Source organism: Engystomops pustulosus, chromosome 4 (genome assembly GCF_040894005.1).
Source record: "Engystomops pustulosus chromosome 4, aEngPut4.maternal, whole genome shotgun sequence".
Lineage (NCBI taxonomy): Eukaryota > Metazoa > Chordata > Amphibia > Anura > Leptodactylidae > Engystomops > Engystomops pustulosus.
Window position 1 is genome coordinate 41,257,731 of NC_092414.1, and position 22,220 is coordinate 41,279,950.

The following is a 22,220-nucleotide window of genomic DNA, read 5'->3' on the forward strand; positions in this document are numbered from 1 at the left end:
CTGTAAACCCTAGAGATGGTTGTGCGTGAAAATCCCAGTAGATCAGCAGTTTCTGAAATACTCAGACCAGCCCTTCTGGCACCAACAACCATGCCACGTTCAAAGGCACTCAAATCACCTTTCTTCCCCATACTGATGCTCGGTTTGAACTGCAGGAGATTGTCTTGACCATGTCTACATGCCTAAATGCACTGAGTTGCCTCCATGTGATTGGCTGATTAGAAATTAAGTGTTAACGAGCAGTTGGACAGGTGTACCTAATAAAGTGGCCGGTGAGTGTAATATATAATAATAATATTAAAAAAACCCTAAAAATTCAAATCAACCCCTTTCCCTAGAAGTCATATAAAAAAAACTGTAAAAACCATACACAAGTTGGGTATCGCCGCGTCTGAAAATGCCCGACCTATCAAAATATAATAACGTTTTTAACTGTGTGTAACCCCGTAACGGAAAATTGCGTCCAAAGTTGAAAAATGGCCCTTTTTTGCCACTTTGGAAAATATAAAAATTAAAAAAAAAGTGTTCAAAAGGCCGTACAGCCCTAAAAAAGCAACAAAAAAATGACACCACTCATAGCTCCGTACACCAAAGTATGGAAAAGTTATAAGCGCCATAGTATGGCAAAATATATATATGTACTTTTTGTACAAAAGGTTTAAATTCTTGGAAATGTATGAAAACATTGTAAAACCTATACAAATTTGGTATCCCCGTGATCGTACTGACCCGAAGAGTAAAGTAGACCTGTCATTTGGGGCGCACAGTGAAAGCCGTAAAATCCAAGCTCACAACAAAATGTTGATATGAATGCATTTTTCCACCAATTTCACTGCATTTGGAAAATTTTTACTGGCCATCTTCTCATAAGGACAAAGCACACCCCCACAATTAATAGTGGTAGGTTTTTCCAGATTAGTGACCCGTTTATCTATATTTGGAACTTGCAGGGAAATCGACTACTTCACAACAACATCCATGAGCTCCGTTCCCATTTTAGGTTTTTCAGGATGTTGCTCCTTCATACTGATTTTCAAATCATCACACTGTTCACACAGGTCACTCACTTCTGTCAGACTATGAACACCACAACCACCTTCCTTACCTTCTGCTTGTAGGAGAGTGGTATTTCAGCCACTCATCTCCTGGATTTTGGGGTTAAAGGGGTATTCTCATCAGGGGATTTACATTTAATTAAATGCATTTGCCATATGTAAACATTTCTTCAATTGGATGTGAATAAAAAAAATGTTCCTGTGTGCAGATAATTTCTCATACATGTAGTTATGTTGTCCCTTAGAAACCAGATAGCTTCCTCGGATACGACCACGTCACACTCTGGCAGCGGTGGCCAGATTTGCGCTATAGAGTCCTGCCGGACCGCCAGGATTCAGCGATCATAAGCACAGGACGGCTGTGGGATATGTAGTAACTCCCGGACATTTCATATACAATAACCTTTTGTTTCTTTGTGCAATCACTCCAGCAGAGGTGGCCGTATCCGAGGAAGCTATCTCATTTCTAAGGGACAACATGGCTACATTTATGGGAAATTATCTTCACACAGGAACATTTCTTTTAATAACATCTAATTGAAGAAATGTTTATATATGGAAGATGAATGAAACTGAATGAGAATGCCAAGATGAGAATACCCCTTTAACTTTCGCCCCTGTACCTGGGTTATACATTAGGTTACCAGAAACTGTGAGGTTTGACAGATCAGCGAAGTCCAATCGCTTACTTCTGGGTTTATTAGAAGGAACGGTCTGGAGTGGAGTAAGTGGTAGTTCAGGTTCACTTGCACAGACTACTGTTGTCTCGACTTTTGGCTCATCCTTTTCTTCCTTTCTCCCTCTGAGCCATCCGGCTTCTCCTCATTATCTGCAAATTCAGACTTCATGTGATCATGCGTTATATATAAAATATAAATAAAACATTCATATAGCTTCTTACCCAAGCCAGATACCATAGGACAGTGATGGCAAACCTTTTAGCGGTAATTAAAGCAGTAACTTATTGCTCCCTGTTCTTCAACAACGCTCGATCATATTGGCCTCCTGAGGACAAGATGGAAAATCTACATCATTTTAGCTTCTTTCCAGTGTCCCTCTGTACACAGAGAATTGTGGGGCCAGCAGAAGGTCTTCCAAAGATTATTCGGTCCTGTCTACTCATTCTCCCTCTTCTTACATACCCAGGTATCGAAGTACGTATCACTTAAATATATGACTGAAAGCAGAATCTTTTAAGTTGCTTGGAACTGCAGGAGGATTCTTTGAGTCCTGTCTGGTGTGCTTGGGTGATGGCCCGGGTGCCCACAGAAAGGGCTTTGCCATAGGCTCGCCACCACTGCCATAGGACATTCTTTTTTGTGAACAGCTCTTCTGGTTCACACTTGTATTCTTTAAGCATATCTCCTCATAAGCCTCAGGTGCAGCAGACTCTTACTTGAGACTTCTCAACCAGTGACTGACACAGGTTATCATCACATCCTACAGATTCTTTGGTACAAAGGCCTTTAACCCCTTAAAGACATGGCCCATTTTAGTTTTTTCATTTCCATTTTTCACTCACCACCTTCAAAAATCTATAACTTTTTTATTTTTCCACATAAAGAGGTCTGTGATGGTTTATTTTCTGCGTAACAAATTGCACTTCATAGTTACGGTATTTATTATTCCATGCTGTGTACTGGGAAGCTGGAAAAAAAATTCTAAATGCAGTGAAAATGGTGAAAAAACACATTTGCAATGTTTTCTTGTGGGCTTAGAGTTTACAGCTTTCACTGTGCACCCCAAATGACATGTGTAATTTATTCTCTGGGTCTCTACGATTACCAAATTTGCCATTTTCGACTTTTGCCACCACTGCCCTAGGTTGTCTGATCGATCCTATCATATACAGCCGTACTGCAGTATGGCAGTATATGGGGATTTTCCTCCTCATTCATTACAATGTGCTATATGTAGCAAAGACTTCCCGGCTATGGAGAGGGCTCGGTCCGTGAGCCGTTTCCATGCACCGGGACCCAGCGCGCGCCGTACTAGTAAGGGGTAGTCGGGAAGGGGATAATATAACACAAAATAAATTGTCAGGCACTTTATAAGCCTCATCACCATAGTCAGCCAGGTTTACAATATCAGCACTTACAGACATTTGATTAGGGCTCAGTTCACACTCTGGCTGGTTAGATTTTTCAGTGCTCCCTTTACTCTGAGCTGGAGAGTAACCATGGTCAATATCATGTACAAGGAACCATCAGGGCAGCATTGCTATCTGGGTTTGCTATTAGTTGGAGCATACTTTGTGTTGCTAATTTCATCATTACAACATTTGGCTGCATTTCTACATGCCTGTTCACACTCTGCATTTATCTGAATACGCATACAATCATGGCTTTATGGCAGGTTATTCACACAACATGACTTTACATGGCTGTCAATTTCAGTACAAGTTATTGCATGCAATACCTTGTTATCACACAGTCCCAGCTGTACAGTCTCATGTGGGTTCAACCCAACTTGGTAGCAGCTCGGACTGCCAGACAGTGAGACTCAGTCCACCACCATCTCAGGGAGTTTTGTCTGCAACTTCTCTGCACTGTCTCTTTTAGAATGTTGTACAGAACACTGTGTCGGAGGGTTTTCCCAGGAATAGGCTCTTTTGGCTCCCATAACTGCCGGAAATAAGGAAAATCTTTGCCCAGTATGAAATTGACCTCTAGGGCTGTACAGATTTCAAGAGCATGAGTCACAGTCCCTAAGTCAATTTTGAACCAGCCCCTGGTTCGCTCCTCAGAAACTTCAAGATGTCAGGTGCAATCTTAAGACATCCTGAAACCAGTCCAGCCTCATGAATGGGGGGATTCCACCTACCAACAACTCACATCTTTTATTTGGCAAGTTCTCCAGCCTCCTGACCAAGGGAAAATCACACAGATTGACAAGTGCAAGAGGTTATCGACTCGCCCACAATAAATGCTTGTTTGGAGATACCCTGTTTGGAACACCCCAAACAACCATTTTCTGTGGGTGAGTCGGTAACCTCTTGCACTTGTCACTTTTGGACTTAGTATATATACCTTACCTGGACATATGTGCAATAGACTTATCCTTTAACTGTACATTCAAACTGCAACAGATTGAGGCAGTCACATATCTTTTGGCGACATCTAGTGGTTGTTTTTGGTGGATCCCCTGTTTTACTGCTGCAAATCCTAAACTGCTAAATCTAATAAGTTTTATTGTTATCTTTTTTAATGAAATGGAAATAAAATTTGAGATTTTTATGGAATTTGTGTTGTAACTTGTTTGGGAAGATATATCTCTCCGCTGGGATTATATTTGTATTATTGAGATACTCATTTTGGGATCAATATTCATATTTGGGATCTGTTGTAGAGCATAATATTTAATGAAGCTGCCAGTTGAGAACCTGTGAGTTGTTGGTTTCTGAAACCAGAGACCTGGATGTACTCTCCACTGAAGGGAGTAGTACACACCATTGTAGGAAATATTCAATTTCTTGGCAATTTGTAGCAAGGAATAGCCTTTTTGCTAAGAACAAGAATAGACTGTTGAGTTTCACATGACCATACAACAAATAAATGTGATGCTCCAAATTCTCAACCAACTCAATGGAAGGCCAGTTTTATAGCTTCTACAATCAGCCAAACTGTTTTCAGCTGTGCTAGCAAATTTGATCAAGGGTTTTCATGGGTTTTCTAAAGATCCAGTTGGCAAGCACAATGTACCGATAAACCACTGACGTGGTGGACCCTACATACACCTATGTAGATAATGCATTTAAAGCCAGATGTTTGCAGCTAGAATAGGCATTTACCACATTAATAATGTAGAGTGTATTTATTCTTTATTTAATGTTAGCTTTTATCATTTATGTTAGCTTTATTATTTAAGGCTTTTATTATTATTATTATTATTATTTATTTTTAGAGCACCATTTATTCCATGATGCTGTACAAGCAATAAAGAATTCATATTCATTACATTAAAGGAAATCTGTCATGGGGAATCCACTTTCTGAAAGATTCCACGTGGTAGATTCCCCCACCCTGCAGCAGCTGAATCCCGTTTTTATGCAGCTGCTACACCAAACAAACTTTAATCCTTGGATATGCAAATTAATCTCAGGCTACTGGGGGTTTGGAGTAGCCTCAGATAGCTCCGCAGTTGATGGCTACTGCATCGTCTGTCAGCAATGCACCTGCAGTGGGCGCATCTCTGGCAGCGAAACGGGTGCTACTGCACTTGCGCAGAGTTTGCTTGCTGCCAGAGATGCGCAGGGAAGAGGACATGACGAGCAGGTAGGTGGGTATGCAGGGGACTGGCGGTTTCTCTACACTCCCAGTAGCCTCTGAAATTAATTTGCATATCCAAGGATTAAAGTTTATTTCTGCAGCAGCTGCAGGAAAAAACGGGATGCAGCTGCTGCAGGTAGGAGGAATCTTTCAGAAAGTAGATTTCCCATAATAGATTTTTTTCAAGACTAGAACAAATGAAAGTACAAATCCAAAACTACAGTGATCAGGAAAGATGGAGATTCGGGGAGAGGGGACAGAGCACAGTTATTTTGTATTGTAGGCCATCTTTAAGAGACCGAGGGCATGGACTAGCAATTTTGCAAACTCTGGAATGAGCAAGGGACGGAAGCGTGTGAGTGATGTTCTTGAGATGGAGGCGGCAGGTTGTAGTTAGGGCTTGTATGTGAGGCTTAATGGATAAGGCACAGTCAAAGATGACTCCAAGACAGCAGACTTTAGGGATTGGGAAAAGTGTGAAACCATGAATTGTGACCAGTGGCGTCTGGTAGTGGGGATGTGTTAGTTGGAGGAAAGATTGAGTTCTGTTTTGTCCTTGTTAAGTTTAAGAAAAAGGAAAGAGAAGATTGAGGAAATGGCTGATTTACACTCTGTAATTCCGGCTAGAAGAGAGGTGATGTGATGACCAGAAATATATATCTGCATAGGCAAGCAACATGTTATTCTACAGTCATGGCCTAAGTTTTGAGAATTATACCAATGTTAATTTTTACGAAGTCTACTGCATCAGGTTTTATAATGGCAATTTGCATATACTCCAGAATGTTATAAAGAGTGATCATCTTAACAGCAATTAATTGCAAAGTCAATATTTGCCTAGAAAATGAACTTTTTCCCCGAAAAAAACATTTCAACTTCATTGCAGGCCTGCCTTAGGCTGGTGCCACACGTAGCACTTTGTCCGCGCTTGCAAACGCAGACAAAGTCGCACCCACCGGGGTGGGCCTCGGCCCGTTCACATCGACGTTTCTATGGAAACGCCTGCGATCGGGAACGAGACGCCGGGCTTTTGCGATAAATGAACGCAAATCACTGGCGGCTCATTTCCAATCGCAGGCGTTTCCATAGAAACGCCGATGCGATCGGGCCGAGGCCCGCCCCGGTGGGCAAGACTTTGTATGCGTTTGCAAGCGGAGACAAAGCGCTATGTGTGGCACAAGCCTTAAAAGGAGCAGCCAACATCGTTTCAGTGATTGCTCCATTACCACAGGTGTGGGTGTTAATCATGACAGATTGATCTCCAGCCCTGTCATTATCAAGTAAGAATCACACTACTGTACACTATATGGAGGCTGGTGCTTGGCATCATTGTTTCTCTTCTGTTAACCATGGTTATCTCTAAAGAAACACATGCAGTCATGATTGCACTGCACCAAACTGGCCTAACAGGGTAGAGTATCACAGCTAGAAAGATTGCACCTCAGTCAACAATCTATTGCATCATCAAGGAATTCAAGGAGAGAGGTTCCATTGTTGCCAAAAAGGCTCCAAGAAGGAAAAGCAAGCGCCTTCTCTTAAAAGTGTTTCAGCTTCGGGATCCGGCTACTAGCAGTGCAGAGCTTGCTCAGGAATGGCAGCAGGCAGGTGTGAGTGCATCTGCACACACGGTGAGGCGGAGACTCTTGTAGCAAGGCCTAGTGTCAAGGAGGGCAGCAAAGAAGCCACTTCTATCCAGAAAAAACGCCAGGGACGGACTGATATTCTGCAAACTTGTGGTCAATCCTGAAGAGACAGGCGGACAAACAAAAACCCACAAATTTTCAAAACTTATGGCCATGATTGTAGAAAGCTTTATTTTTGTGTTACTTGTATGTTCAGGAGGACTTTCTGTGTAACTTTATAAGTCTGTGTTCAGACGTTTTAGAAACACAAAGTAAATCCCTGTGAGCGGTGCTTGGCCCGATTGCTTATGCGTTTCCATAGAAATGCACGGAATTTGTATTTTTCAAATGACAGGCAAATGCCACGTGTGAACGCAGCCATAGGCCAGATGTACACGGCCATACAGTCTTTTCTGTTCTATATTTACCTGCCGTACATACGGGAACAATTTCTTAGCTGCACTGAAGCTAAATTGCCGCAATTGCTGGGATAGGGTTTTGAAACTCTTAGCAAGCTCATTAGGAGAAACTTGTCACCAAGTAAGCTGGCAATTCCAAACGGGTGTCATTTCCAGAATCGGGACCCATACATACCAAAAAAAAAAACAGTTCCAACTTTTAAAGGAACAAAAATGAGTGGTCACCAATGTTATGATTCGTGAAAAAAACATAGGGGCACATTTACTTCTGCCGAGCTTACCGAAAATTTCTGATTTGCCCTGAATCGCATAGGGGTTTTTGTCACACTCGAGCGGATTGTGGCGCATTGGCTCCGGCTTTCATGCGATTCAAATCGGGGGGCTTGGCCGTTGTACAATCCGACTGATTCTGACAAACCGCGGAATATAACTCTCAAAAATGTGTCATAAGACACGCACTTACATGCACTGGGAAGAAGATGGTGAACTCTGGCGGGCCTGACTGGGGAAGCGACACATGTGGGAAATTGGATGCACAATCCTAGTGAATCGCGGCAGCTCCGAATCCTCATCAGACATTCCTGATCGTCGTCGTCAACGGGACGGGTAAGTAAATGTGCCCCATAGTATTGAGAGGTTGTACATTGTCTGTATCATGACAGTGTACTGTGTGTATTCACATGGACCACTATTCTAGGCTAAATTCAGAAACATCTAACAGATTAAACATATTTTGAGATTTATATAATGACATTTTAATATAATTTGAATTTATATATTATTATTAATTTTTTTTTTTTTAGGTCAATGAAATCTACCATGATGAGTCTCTGGGTGCACATATCAATGTTGTTCTAGTGAGGATAATAATGTTAAGTCACAGCAAAGTAAGTATTTTTGGTTCATATTAAATATCTGTTTATAGTATTATTTGTAAATTAACAAACTGAGGATTGCGGCTTACCATGTTAATACAGACATTTATAAGCTTTTAATTTTTAGGTTATACTAAAACAATAACGTTTCGTACACTGTGCACATTTATCAAGGGGATCATTAAACCATCCACTAAAATAATATATATTATGCACAGAAAGAAAAAGAGATGCTTATTGCTTTATTGGGTAATACAAATTTTTAAAAACCACTAAAAAAGCTATAAAAAGCTTTACAAATCCTGTGTACAGGGCCAAATACAAGGGTTTAAATGAACGGCAATATACTCCTAAGCTCCACAGAAAAAATATATGAAATAAGTGAATACATTCAATAGTATCAAAAAATTAGTAAACATTGGAGCAGAGAAAGTGCATTAATGCAGGAATAAATATTACAATCATGGTGACATAGTTTATAAAGTGTTACATAGTTTTACCGTCATGTAGCAAGTCAAACAGGCCCATGTACAGCATAGGAGAGGAACCTCACGCGTATCGCCTGACAAGCAGGCTTCCTTTCTCTGCTCCAATGTTTACTAATTTTTTGATACTATTGAATGTATTCACTCATTTCATATATTTTTTCTGTGGAGCTTAGGAGTATATTGCCATTCATTTATACCCTTGTATTTGGCCCTGTACACAGGATTTGTAAAGCTTTTTATAGCTTTTTTAGTGGTTTTTAAAAATTTGTATTACCCAATAAAGCAATTTTGTCCAATATACACATCTCTTTTTCTTTCTGTGCATAATATATATGATTTGTTTGATGTGTGGACGTGTTACTACATACAAATCCAGTCCCTTATTCATTTTGTACATCCACTAAAATAAGACATCACAGGGGGAAGTGCTTGTAACCGCACACTAGACCAAGATGTGGGAGGGGTGGAGCTTGTAGGCCTGGTGCTAGGGAAACAAACCATTTGCATCAGAGCTCAGGGTGGTTACAACTGCAATATCTTGTAAACCATGCCCATTCTAGGTTTGCAGCAAAATATGTATACCTCACTATGATAGACTGCCGTGTTGGGACACACAATTGGGTGGGATATTTACAGACTTTGCCCTAACCTGGTGCTATGTTACAGGGATAATGTATACACAAGGGCAGACACATTTCCAAGATTTACATGGTTTTTTTTTATCTTCACACCCGTTTTCCACATTAATGCCCAGACCATTTTTCTATTTTTGTTGAACCTGAATTGTCACACCTAATGTTAGGGAAATATCCCTTATCTCTGATGTGATGTTGGTCCAAATCATTGTATTGTACCAGCTGCTCGGTGAACCACTCAGACCCTCATGTATTCCACTTTATTTAGGTAGCAGAGAGAGTTTTTATAGGTTCTTGGGACAAAGAAGCTTACTGAGCATGATTGCATTCCAATTTCCTTGAACAGGATCTGTGTGCACGGGGGTTGGTACTAAGCATAGGGGTCTTTGTAAAGATACATGGTGTGAGAACACAATAGAAAATGGATTCTATTCCCTCACAATTCCCCCCTTTTGTGAATAATTTCAGGTACTGCTCAGGTGGTACATTGACATGTGCTAATCACACATCCAGGACTGTCCACTTCACCTGCTTCTCTCCTGAGCATCCTGAACATTAAATCACAACAAAATTCATGTAAATCCATTGTAAAGGGCAGAATCTCTACATCCTAATGGTGTATATCCTTATAAATGTCACCCTACCAATCCCTCAGTACTATTAGACATAGTATACAGCACACATGCTGTCACAGCTTTTGCATAGCCCATGAAAGATATTATGATCACAATCTTTCCCCAGTGATGTTGCAAGTGGTAGGAGTAACAATGTCCATAGCAGCATCGAGATACACAGGTTCATGTTCCACAGTCTCTGGGTCCTGGGCTATTCTTCTTCAACTGCTGCAACCTCGTTGTAGTTTCTACACGTGGATGTGTCACAGGTATTTGAGATGACCCTTCAAAAGACTTTTCAGGTGTGTCACATCAGGACCATCTTTTCACCTGGGTGCAGGTCCCGTGCTCTAGCTACCTTCATCAGGTTCTGGAACTAAAACAGATACTTTGTAATATACCTAAGAAAAATGTTTCTGCAGGTTTTTGGACATCCTACCAATTCTCTACGACACCTCTGAACAACCTTAGGGAAGTATATGTTCAGCCTTTTTAATCCCTAGAGCTGTCATCCACTATATTACTATCCCAACAGAGATTTTTACTTTATCCCTCATTATAGTCTCTAGAATAAGTGGACTAACATATTCATTGATCCCTGGCTGTAGTCTTTACAGTTGCTTTAGTTACAGGATAGGGTTCAGATTACCCAGAAAAGAGGTCCACACACACACGCACCTGTTTATAGATACTTACCTTTGGTAGCTGTACTTAGCCAATCCGTCTGTCTGTCCTGAAAGGATGATCCCTAAATTGTCCGGTAAGCTTCAAGCAGTGGTCCAGTCTCATTCCGGGTTTCTCGGCACCAGGTTCTTAGGGAAATATCCCTTATCTCTGATGTGATGTTGGTCCAAATCATTGTATTGTACCAGCTGCTCGGTGAACCACTCAGACCCTCATGTGTTTGAGCATTCCACTATTTAGGTAGCAGAGAGAGTTTTTATAGGTTCTTGGGACAAAGCAACTTACTGAGCATGATCGCATTCCAATTGCCTTGAACAGGATGTATCAGTGTAAAATGATCTGCGTGCGTGGGGATGGTACTAAGCATAGGGGTCTTTGTAAAGATACATGGTGTGAGAACACAATAGAAAATGGATTCTATTCCCTCACACTAAGTAACATAATAACTTTTTTCCCTGGGTCAATATTCATACAGCGATACCAAATTTATAGGGTGTTTTCTTTAACCCCTTAACGCTCTGCGCCGTAGCTCTACGGCGCAGAGGTATAAGGGATGTATGAAGAGGGCTCACGGGCTGAGTCCTCTTCATACAGAGGTGGGGGTTTTTGCATTTTGCACAAAACCCCCACCGCTAATAACCGCGGTCGGTGCTTGCACCGATCGCGGCTATTAACCCTCTAAACGCCGCCCGCAAAGTCGCGGGCGGCGTTTAAAAGACGGCGGCGCGTGGGCGCCGCCATCTTTTTTTCGATCGCCACGCCCCCGAACAAGCATCGGGGGGCGGCGATCGGTTACCATGGTAGCCTCGGGTCTTCTCTTGACACGAGGCTACATGGTTTATGCAGGTTCGTTACAATGAGCCAGTGGCTCATTGTAATGTAAGACCTGCAAAAACGCCATATATTGCAATACTGTAGTATTGCAGTATATGGTAGGAGCGATCTGATCATCTAGGGTTATTGTACCCTAGATGGTCTAAAAAATAGTGAAAAAAAAAAGAAAAAAAAAAGTTTAAAAAATAAAAAAAATTAATAAAATATTAAAAGTTCAAATCACCCCCCTTTCCCTAGAACGGATATAAAACATAACAAACAGTAAAAATCACAGACATATTAGGTATCGCCGCGTCCCAAAATGCCCGATCTATCAAAATATAAAAACGGTTACGGCCGGCGGTGACCTCCGAGGCGGGAAATGGCGCCCAAATGTCCGAAATGCGACTTTTACACCTTTTTACATAACATAAAAAATGAAATAAAAAATGATCAAAATGTCGCACAGACCTCAAAATGGTAGCAATGAAAACGTCGCCTCATTTCGCAAAAAATGACCCCTCACACATTTCCGTGCGCCAAAGTATGAAAAAGTTATTAGCGTCAGAAGATGGCAAAAAAATTTTTTTCTTTTTTGTACACATTCGTTTAATTTTTGAAAATGTATTAAAACACAATAAAACCTATATAAATTTGGTATCACCGCGATCGCACCGAACCAAAGAATAAAGTAGGCGTGTTATTTGGAGCGAAGAGTGAAAGTTGTAAAAACTGAGCCCACAAGAACGTGACGCACGTGCAGTTTTTTTTCAATTTTTCCACATTTGGAATTTTTTTTCAGCTTCGCAGTACACGGCATGTTAAAATAAATAACATTACGGGAAAGTAAAATTTGTTACGCACAAAATAAGCCCTCACACAGGTCTGTACACGTAAAAATGAAAAAGTTATGGATTTTTGAAGTTGGAGAGCGAGAAATGAGCCGGAAAACCCTCCGTCCTTAAGGGGTTAATGACCTTCCTTTGCACATTTAAATACTTTTAGGAAAAAGAGAACTTTTTGCCACCTTTCCAGCACCATAGCGTTTTGAGGGCTATTTTTTCTTTTTGTGAAAAGACATTTAGATTTTACTCGCACACATTTAGGGTTCATAAAGTTTTTTGATTCCAATTAATATAATTTTCTGAGTGATGGATGATTTTGTGTATTTGGTGTTTTTTTTAACTTACTATTAGAACTTACATTTATTTTATTATTTTTTTTACCTTATTTATATATTACATTGTCCCACCAGGGGACACTGACATGAGATTGATTGTTTGATCTCATTATGTAGTGCAATGCATTGTAGCTGCTTAGACATTGTGATCCATGTTTGTCCGCGGTGCCAAAGGGGTTGAACAGTGCTGGGTCTGGGCTATGATAACACAGACTAGAACTTGTAGGACCCAATATCCTGTAATCTTATTCTGATGTGTCAATGTAGAAAAGCAAAGAAATACCCTTAATAAATGCCACAGAATCCCGATACGATAGTCTTTAACCTATTAACGCTCTGTGTCCGATATATCGAGTACTATGCAGATTCCACAGTTGTGCAGCATGGTCCAATTCCCAACAGTTTTTCTTGTAGGGTCCCCTCCACTAGGAAATCTCTTATCAGGAATAATAAACACAGATAGCACAGTACTGTATGATAAAAATTCACACACGTTAATTGATCTTCTTGCAACAAATCAGTATTAAAAAGGTCTATTGTAAAAACCACATCTCGTAAGTTCTGCTTTCTTGCCGACCCCGGGGTTCACCTCACTCATGGCTTCTTCTGGGGAATTGAAGTTGAAGCCTTGGATCGGTATAGATTTTCTGTGAGTACACGGACATTGGGACTGGTTTGTAATCCAAGATCTTCCCAGTGCAGTATTGTGCTTTTAACTTTGATGTTGATATTGCTATAGCCATGACATATTACATTGATAAGAGATAGCAGTGTCACAATTATGACATACGTTTATATCACCCAGCTACTGAACTCAAGATTGGTTTTCCCTATTTAACCCAGACCACAACCATCACATTTTGCCCTGTAGATTTTACGTGAGGACTGCTTGATGGTGTAAGATGAAAATGGTGATAAATACACAAGCATACACTGTAACCTGTTGTTGGAGGTCAATATTGGTCAATATTCCTGATTTCTAGCCTGTCGTTCGAGGTCAATATTCCTGTTTTATTCCTTGTCTGTAGCTTTGACAGTTTTTAAATGTTTAATCTGTTCTTGATGAGAACCAAAGGCCTTTTTCTAATGTTTTTTTCATGTTATCCATCAAATACAGAATCACTCATTTCAGTTTACAAGCATACAGGGTTACATGTCAATATCTCACCCAACCACCAATGCACATTTGGGTTATATGCTTTTGTAACCATGGTAACCCTAACACAACAGTTTCTGATGAAACCTTGACAATGAAGCAATATTATTTTTCTCCAGTTTGCAAGGTGCTTACTGACAGAGCTTTCTCTGTATTCTGTACCCGCTTTTACAATCATGTTTGTGACTTGTGGATAATATCGATGGACAAAGTTGTCTCTTCAGCTCATTTTATTGCAGTATATTACAAAAATATATAGAAAGTCACAGTCTAAACAGGGAAAATACCATTAACCTCGCAACTGTGACATGTCTTTAGGTCATACTTGGGTATTTCTGGTCAGACCTTTGGGGTACTGGGGGCTTTTGGAGAAATTATCTGGAATTTGGAATGTAAGTAGCTTCATGTAATGTTCTGTTTTAATGTGTTTTATTAGGCTATATATAACATGCCGATAACGTGCTGATACATAGGACAACTTTCCCAGCAATGGGAATGAGCAATAAAGGAACGTCGCCAACAATGAACATAAAAAAGCAATCATCACAGTACAAACTCACACTTCAAAGAATAAAACTAAACTATACTAGTAGGCAAACTAGTTTTTAGAATGGCATAAGTGGAGCACGCAGGGAGGACATAAAAGCAAAACTAGCAAGAAACCACAAAAGGAAAGAACAAGGCAAATTACAGGAGATAACAGTAACATTAGGAACACGTACATAAAGAGCAAAGAGGAAGGGAGGGGAAGAAAACAAAGAGAGCCATCGGCATCATGGTCGTGGACCTGCGCAAGAACCTACTGCCTATAGGAAGCAAAATCAGGACCTGCGGGGGAGTCGGAAAGGTGAGTATTAATTTTATTTTTTTTTATATACTCCAGTATAAGCGGAGTTTAGTTTTTCCAGCACATTTTTTTTTTGTGCTGAAAAACTCGACTTATACTCAAATATATATGGTATTATTTCCAAATCACATTTACTTTAATGCTACAGTATTCTGCTGATTTTGCACACCAAAATCTGCATGTAAAATCTACACGGAAACTGCAACATGCGCAGATAGGGAAAGAAAATTACCTTTTAAGTGTATCAAAATTTTGCTTCCTTCCATAGTCTAGTACATTGCAGTATTGCGCTACATAAACCCCATAATTGGCAGGAAATCTCCCAAAAAAACGCTGATTGTAATAACTGTATAACATTCAGGGCCCACCAACAATGCTCTGTTAGAACTAGCATGATTCCAGTCAACCAGTTACTGAAGTTGGATTAATCAAAAATATCCACAAAAATCAGAAACATTGAAGCCCTCATTCTGCGGAGGGGAACAGAACTTATTAAATCTTTACCTTACTGTCTTCCCTTCCCAAATCAAATTGCCTACATTGGATAATACAGTATAATTTCTTTGGTAGCCATATTGGTTAATTAAAAAACATAACTGTAGAAAGCAGTGCCTTTCCTGCATTTGCTTTTTGCTCCCTACCTTTCAAAAGCCATATCTTTTTACATTGTCCTATTCACAGCGATCTATGACAGCTTGTTTTCTGCATAACAATTTGAACTTCCTAGTAGCACAACTTAATATTCTGTGCTATGTGGGGGGCTCTTGGTTGGCTGGTCTATTTTAATAGCTTTCACTGGCCCAAATTATGCATCCTCTTTATTTTTTGAGGTGGCATGACAGATATACTAAATGTATTTACATATTTATACTTTTTCACAATATCACATATTCTGATGCCTATAACATTTTAATACTTTGTGCTGAACTGTCTAAAGTGTAATTTTTTTGTGGAACAAGCTGAATCTTTCATTGATATCATTTTGGGGACTATATGATCTTTTGATGATGATGCTAATGGTCTTTATATAGCACCATCAAATTCTGTAGTGGTTTACAGATTCTGGGGAACGTATACAAAAATATTCAAATATAAATAAGAAAATATGTAACATACAAGATAGGTTCTTTAAGTTTGTTCTTAAGTTGAATTTGTAGGCAAGTCGGAACTGTATATTTTATAATTGTAACTACAGAAATTCTTTTTCCCAGACAACCTGGGACTATAGTAAAGCATCCAGTGAGCTTCACCAGAGATCAGTGGTCAGAGAGGTCCATCTTTAACTAGGGGTCGTCTATAAGCCGAGTGTCCTTAAGTAGAGGACTTCCTCTAATAACAGTCATATGCTCGCAAACTGTTGTAATACCTGTGAATCCGAAATGCTATCCTCCTCCCCTGCCTGCTTAATGTACATGACAGGCAGTGGGAGGGGTCAGGAAGCTGCATGAGCATGGAGGAGAGGGACTGACACAAGAATGCAGCTGCCCCCTCCCAGCAAACTCGTCACACACTACTGGAAGAAAAGGTGTCATGCCACAGCACCCCCCTCACAGCTGAGGCATCCAGCTGCAGCCCTCCCTCACAAATGAGGCGTCCAGGTGCAGCGCACCCTCACAAATGAGGCACCCAGGTGCAGCGCTGCCTCACAAATGAGGCGCCCAGGTGCAGCCCTCCCTCACAAATGAGGTGCCCAGGTGCAGCCCTCCCTCACAAATGAGGTGCCCAGGTGCAGCCCTCCCTCACAAATGAGGTGCCCAGGTGCAGCCCTCCCTCACAAATGAGGCATCCAGGTGCAGCCTTCCCTCACAAATGAGGCGTCCAGGTGCAGCCCTCCCTCACAAATGAGGCGTCCAGGTGCAGCCCTCCCTCACAAATGAGGCGTCCAGGTGCAGCCCTCCCTCACAAATGAGGTGTCCAGGTGCAGCCCTTCCTCACAAATGAGGCGTCCACGTGCAGCCCTCCCTCACAAATCAGTCGTCCAGCTTCAGCCCTCCTTTACAAATGAGGCATCCTGTTGTAGCCCCCCTAATAAATATGGCATCCAGTTCATAAATGAGGAGCTGCAGCCTACCCTCACTAATCAAATCTCCCCACAGAGCACCCTGCCATATTAAAACTGAAAAAAAAATTATTATAATAAGCTAAACACTTACCTCCCACCCCCTTGCTACCTCTTCTCCCTCGGCTTCTGGCAAAATCAGACCCATGCGCTCTAACTGGACACACTTGTAAGACGTGCATACAATTGATTCCTTTCCCCTCTTATGGACCCGCTGTCTGACAGACTCCAAAATCATTTGAAACCAACAAACTGGAAATCTTCCACAAAAATTGGTTTCCCAACCAAAATATTTGGTTATGCATAGACTGTTAGAAATAGTCTCAATAAAGCTCACGTGTGTATGCCATTTTGAATACACAGAGATACCATGATGAAATCCTGAGGCCACTGTAGTGCCATTCACCCATAACAATCACATTATGATACAAGGACCTGTACAAAGTTCCTCAAAGCTGAAAATATTCCAGTTTTTCCATGGACAACATGCTCGCCAGACATGTCACTCATTAAGCATGTTTAGGATGCTCTGGATCTCCGCATCATCATCTTGATATGCCACATCTGTGAGGTGGATAGTTAACTCAAAGAAGGTCAAAGATATGTAAACAATGTTAAATGATAGAAAAGCCTTCTCTGTACAGAAAATAAAAATTAGATCTTTGAGTTTAGCTTATGAAAAAAGGGAGCTAAAGTGTTGCGTTTATATTTTTGTTAGTATATTTTGACTTGCAATCCTAAAGCAGATATGTTTTCTTTTTTCATTTTATAGTCTTCCAGTTTAATTGAAAATGGAAACCCTTCTCAAAGTTTGGAAAATGTTTGTCGTTGGGCGTATTTACAGCAGAAGCCAGATAAAGAACACGCTGAGTATCATGATCATGCAATATTTCTTACGAGACAAGAGTTTGGTCCCTCTGGAATGCAAGGTATCCTGTAGATCGATATATAAATATACAATAATGTAATAAGTGTTCACAATATGTTTGCCTGGGGCCACCATAGTGACACATAGGGGCACATTTACTTACAGGGTCACTGGGTCACAAGTGTATTGTCCGATTATAATGCTATGCTATGATAGATATACATACAGCTTATGTGTGAGGTCATAAATTAAGGAATGTGTGAGGTAATATGATGGATATAATTTATGAGTGAGGTAATATGAAAGAGAGATAGAGATGGGTAGATAGAGAAAAAGATAGATTTAGGTAGGTAGAGAGATATAGATAGATGATCTTTATGTGCAAAAATTTGTTTTGATAACCCATTCTATTTTTAAATATAAGAGCAGTCAGGGAAGATTCTAGCATTTCTGCTCCTTGAGGCAAAAATTAAAATGTCCCCCCCCCTACAACAACTCCACCAAGCATAAGAAATCCTAACAAAAATAAATAACTATATATTCCTAAGAATAACTAATGAGACTAATGTAACTTTTCGGTGCGTGTAATATGTGTTCTTTATATTAGCAGTATGATTACTGAACCTCCTATAGTTCTTAGGAACTTGAGTTAGAACACCATAACATAGGCAGAAATAGTGGAGGGACAATGTAAAATAAAAAATGTACTCATTAATGTGTGTGTTGCATGTTCTGTGCAACTGTTTGGACAAGTTCTGGATGGCAGGTGTTAATATGTGATAAAATAAGGCAAAGATCATCCTTTTACACCTTTTGGGGACCTTCACATGAACGTGTGTAGGTCTTGGGGCACATAAAAGTGATAAGTGCAGATGACAATACAATAGACGGCCCGGGCAGTCTGCTCATATGGAAGCCATAGCTGTGTATGAGCCCATACAAAAGTTATGGAGACGTGTGCTATAGAAGCAAAATTTTTAACTGTTTAAGTGACAGTTGTTAATGAGAGCTGCATATGAAGATCTCAATGCCAACCATAACTATAACCATGAATATCTGCATCTCTGGCTCAAAGAAACACCACTACTCCTCCGTATATATAAGAAAAATTAAAAAAATATAAACGGTCAATAATTTATGTCCCCATAGTGTAGAAGTTTATATTGACCCCTGATACACTGGGGCACATTCACTTAGAACAGTGCAGTCTGTACAATGTACAGTTACCTGTCTATAGTGCAGGATTGCTTTTTTTGGAGCACCTTTAATATGGGGCATGTGACTGTCCGAATGAGCACCGGAACGCCCCTTTCAATGACTAGGTGTTTTTCGCGTGAAAAATAGTGCAGCCGCGACACAAAAGAGTTGCATGCAACATAAATGTGCGCAGGCACTTCTTAAATAACTGTGCAAGAAGTTTCCACCTAAAAGAAAGCTCAAAGTCTGACAGAAAACGGGTGCAAAGGCCTTAGTAAATGTGCACCAGGGTTTTATTTATTTCTTTTAATGCAGCTACATAAGAATTGCAGCATTGATACATCTCAGCATGTGTATATTGCATATGTAATTAATGCAGACAGTCTGTTTAAAACCATGAAAAAATATATCTGCCAGTACACCAGGGAGAGGGAGCTATGTATGTATGTTGGGATGCAGGGACCTGCTTGTCATGGACAGTGTAATACTCAAGTCCTCACATACCTTTCAGCATCTAGTATGCTGTCTCCAGGGCCAGTCATCAGCTTGTTCAGCAAGAGGGTACGCCCACTACAGGAAGCTGCCGCCTGACGCAAGATTTTCATCTTGCCTCGTGGCAGATGCGGCCCTGAGAGCAGTTATTTACTATCCCAGGCAAAGCCGGAGGCTGCAGCTAATGTAAATTGTTCCTCATAAAACCTGATGTGATTACTTCAAAGTGGGTTCACAAGTTTCTTACATGCTGTTTTGTATAGTTTTGCTTATAAAATGGGGTCGTTAGGGAGTTTCAAAGACCCTGTCAAAATAAAATGGCGCCTGACTTAATTTTGTTAAACATTTTTAAAGACTGAGATTTAATTTGCGATGTTTCTAACATTGTGATCAAATACAAATAAAATGACTCCAACATAAAGCAGATGTCAAATGTTAGTAATTAATTTTGGCTGTACTAATATCTGAAAAGCCAAAAATTTATGAATTTTCAATTGCCGAGTATCTCCAGATTTTTTTGCCAAAAAACTGGCTTTTTCATAATTGAATGCAAAACCTATTGGCTATTTATAATTCCTTGTCTGCCAGTTTTGTAGCTGAGAAGGCAAGAAATAAGCCCAATTTCAGTCAGTGACGCCTCAGGAAACCAGCTGAGACAACAATTGAAATCTCAACCAGGTCTCACTCGATCTAAACTGATCAAACCTGGCAGAGATTCACTTTGGCAGCTGGGGACGCACTACCGGATTTACTAAGTAGCTGGAAGGGATAATTAAATTCCAGTCTTAACAATCTCAATATCAATTGGGTAAGTTAAAGTTTTGTAAATTTACTAGATTTAGAAATGAACTGCAAATAGTAGTGTACCAAAAGTCGTCCTACAAAAAATGTCTGACTGCTTTGCTAGCCAACAAGGGTTTTGCCACTCAGCATAAAGTCTTGTTTGTCAGAGGGATCGAAACCTTATTTCTCAGTGCAAAATGAAACTAAATTTATATAATTTATAAAATATGATTTTCTGGATTTTTTTTATATACTATCTCTCAACTTACAGGCACTCAATTTTAAAAACTCTCGACTTACAGACGACCCCACTACAGTTACAAGTGGACCTCTGCCTTGTGTGACCTCTCTGATGCTGGTCATTTACTAAACTTTAGCCCTGGGCAATGATCAACTATAAGGTTTCTGCAATGCCGCTTTACTGTTAATCCTTGTTTCCTGGCATTTTTAAAATCCAGTTGTGGCAGGAACCAAAATATTATTTGGCTGGAGACACAATTGCTAAATATACATGTTCTAACCTACATACAGATTCAACTTAAGAACAAACCTATAGAACCTTTCTTGTAATTAGCCCCTGGGGACTGTCTGTTCTTCATTAAGTAAAGCAGCTTCTCTCTGCCTGTTTCTGCTGTTTCTTTCTCCTGTAGTGAGCTGGTCTATACCTAGCATATAGAGGACAGTAGACTTTAGAATCAGTGGAGTATTGAACAGAAAGCTGATTTACAGAAACTACTTAAAGGAAATCTACCATCAAAATCGGACATGATAAATCAGTGACACTTACTCATAGATCCAGGTAGTCATCTTATATTTGTTATTCATGGCCTCTATCTTTCCAAAATCTCTCCATGTTGTAGCTTCACAGGCTGTTATACTGTTTTACTTTAGAAAAAAGGAGGCCATAGATAACAACATAAAAAAGATTACCACCGCCAGGGTACCTGGTTGTATGAGTAAGTGTCCCTGGTTTATCATGCTTGATTTTGATGGTTTTACTTTAAAAATTAGTGAATAAACAGTTACTTTTGAGCCCTTTTCATACTCTCCATGTGTTTGCTTCACAATGAAGCGAACACCCCTCGCTAACACCGATCGCGAGTATTAACCCTTTGATCACCCCCGGCAAAGCTGCCGGCGGAATTAACGAGCAGCTCATGGGCCCCGCCATCTTGGCTCAGATAGTCTCTCCCCTTGAAGTCATTGGGGAGCGGCGATCTGCTGCCATGACGGCCTCGGGTCACACAAAGATCCCATGCTACTGTGTTTTAGGCTATCTATTATAATGTGCGATTTGCACATTGTAATAGATGATGTGCAAAATCCCCATATACTGCTATACTGTAGTATGGCAGTATATGGTGGGATCAATCAGACAACATAGGGTTAAAGTACCCTAGGAGGTCTGAGAAATAGTAAAAAATTTAAAAAAGTTAAAAAAAAATTACCATATTTTTCGGATTATAAGGAGCACCAATAAATGCCTGCTAAAACGTCTAGGTTCATATATAAGGCGCACCTAATTATAAAGATGAATGACCAGCAGGTGGCACAGTTCATGGAAACTGTTGTCTGTAAGTACGCTTCATATATAAGGCGCACTGAACTATAAGGCGCAGCTTTGATTTCTGAGAAAATCAAATAATTTTTTGTGCGCCTTATAGTCCGAAAAATGCGCTATATTGAAAAAAAAAAAAAATTCACATCACCCCCTTTCTCTAGAAGTCATATAAATATAAACAATAAAAATCATGAACACCATTAGTTATCGCTGTGTCTGAAGATGCCAGATCTATCAAAATATAATAACGTTTTTTAACTGCATTTAACCCCGTAATGGAAAATAGAGGCTAGTGTCACAAATGGCATTTTTTGCCATTTTGAAAAATATAAAAAATTCAATAAAAAGTGATCAAAAGGTCTTGCAGTCTTAAAAATAGAAACATTGAAAATGTCCTCAAAAGTCTCAAAAAATGACACCACCCAAAGCTCTGTACACCAAACATGAAAAAGTTATTAGCGCCAGAAGACGGCAATATGAAGAATTATTATTATTTTTTTGTACAAGAGGATTTAATTTTTGTACATGTATGAAAACATTATAAAACCTATAACCTATAATTTGTTATCTCAGTGATTGTACTAACCCAAAGAATAAAGTAGAC

General features: G+C 40.0%; 1 protein-coding gene across 3 annotated transcripts in view; it reads left to right on the forward strand.

Annotated features, from left to right (window-relative positions):
* Positions 1–22,220, forward strand: part of LOC140126382 (A disintegrin and metalloproteinase with thrombospondin motifs 2-like) — a 347,949-nt gene that overhangs the window by 165,469 nt on the left and 160,260 nt on the right. For all 3 annotated transcript variants that reach the window (XM_072145781.1, XM_072145779.1, XM_072145782.1), the window contains 2 exons: positions 8,168–8,251; positions 17,488–17,644. In XM_072145781.1, the coding sequence (XP_072001882.1) occupies positions 8,168–8,251; positions 17,488–17,644 (241 nt within the window). The remainder of the gene's footprint in view (positions 1–8,167; positions 8,252–17,487; positions 17,645–22,220) is intronic.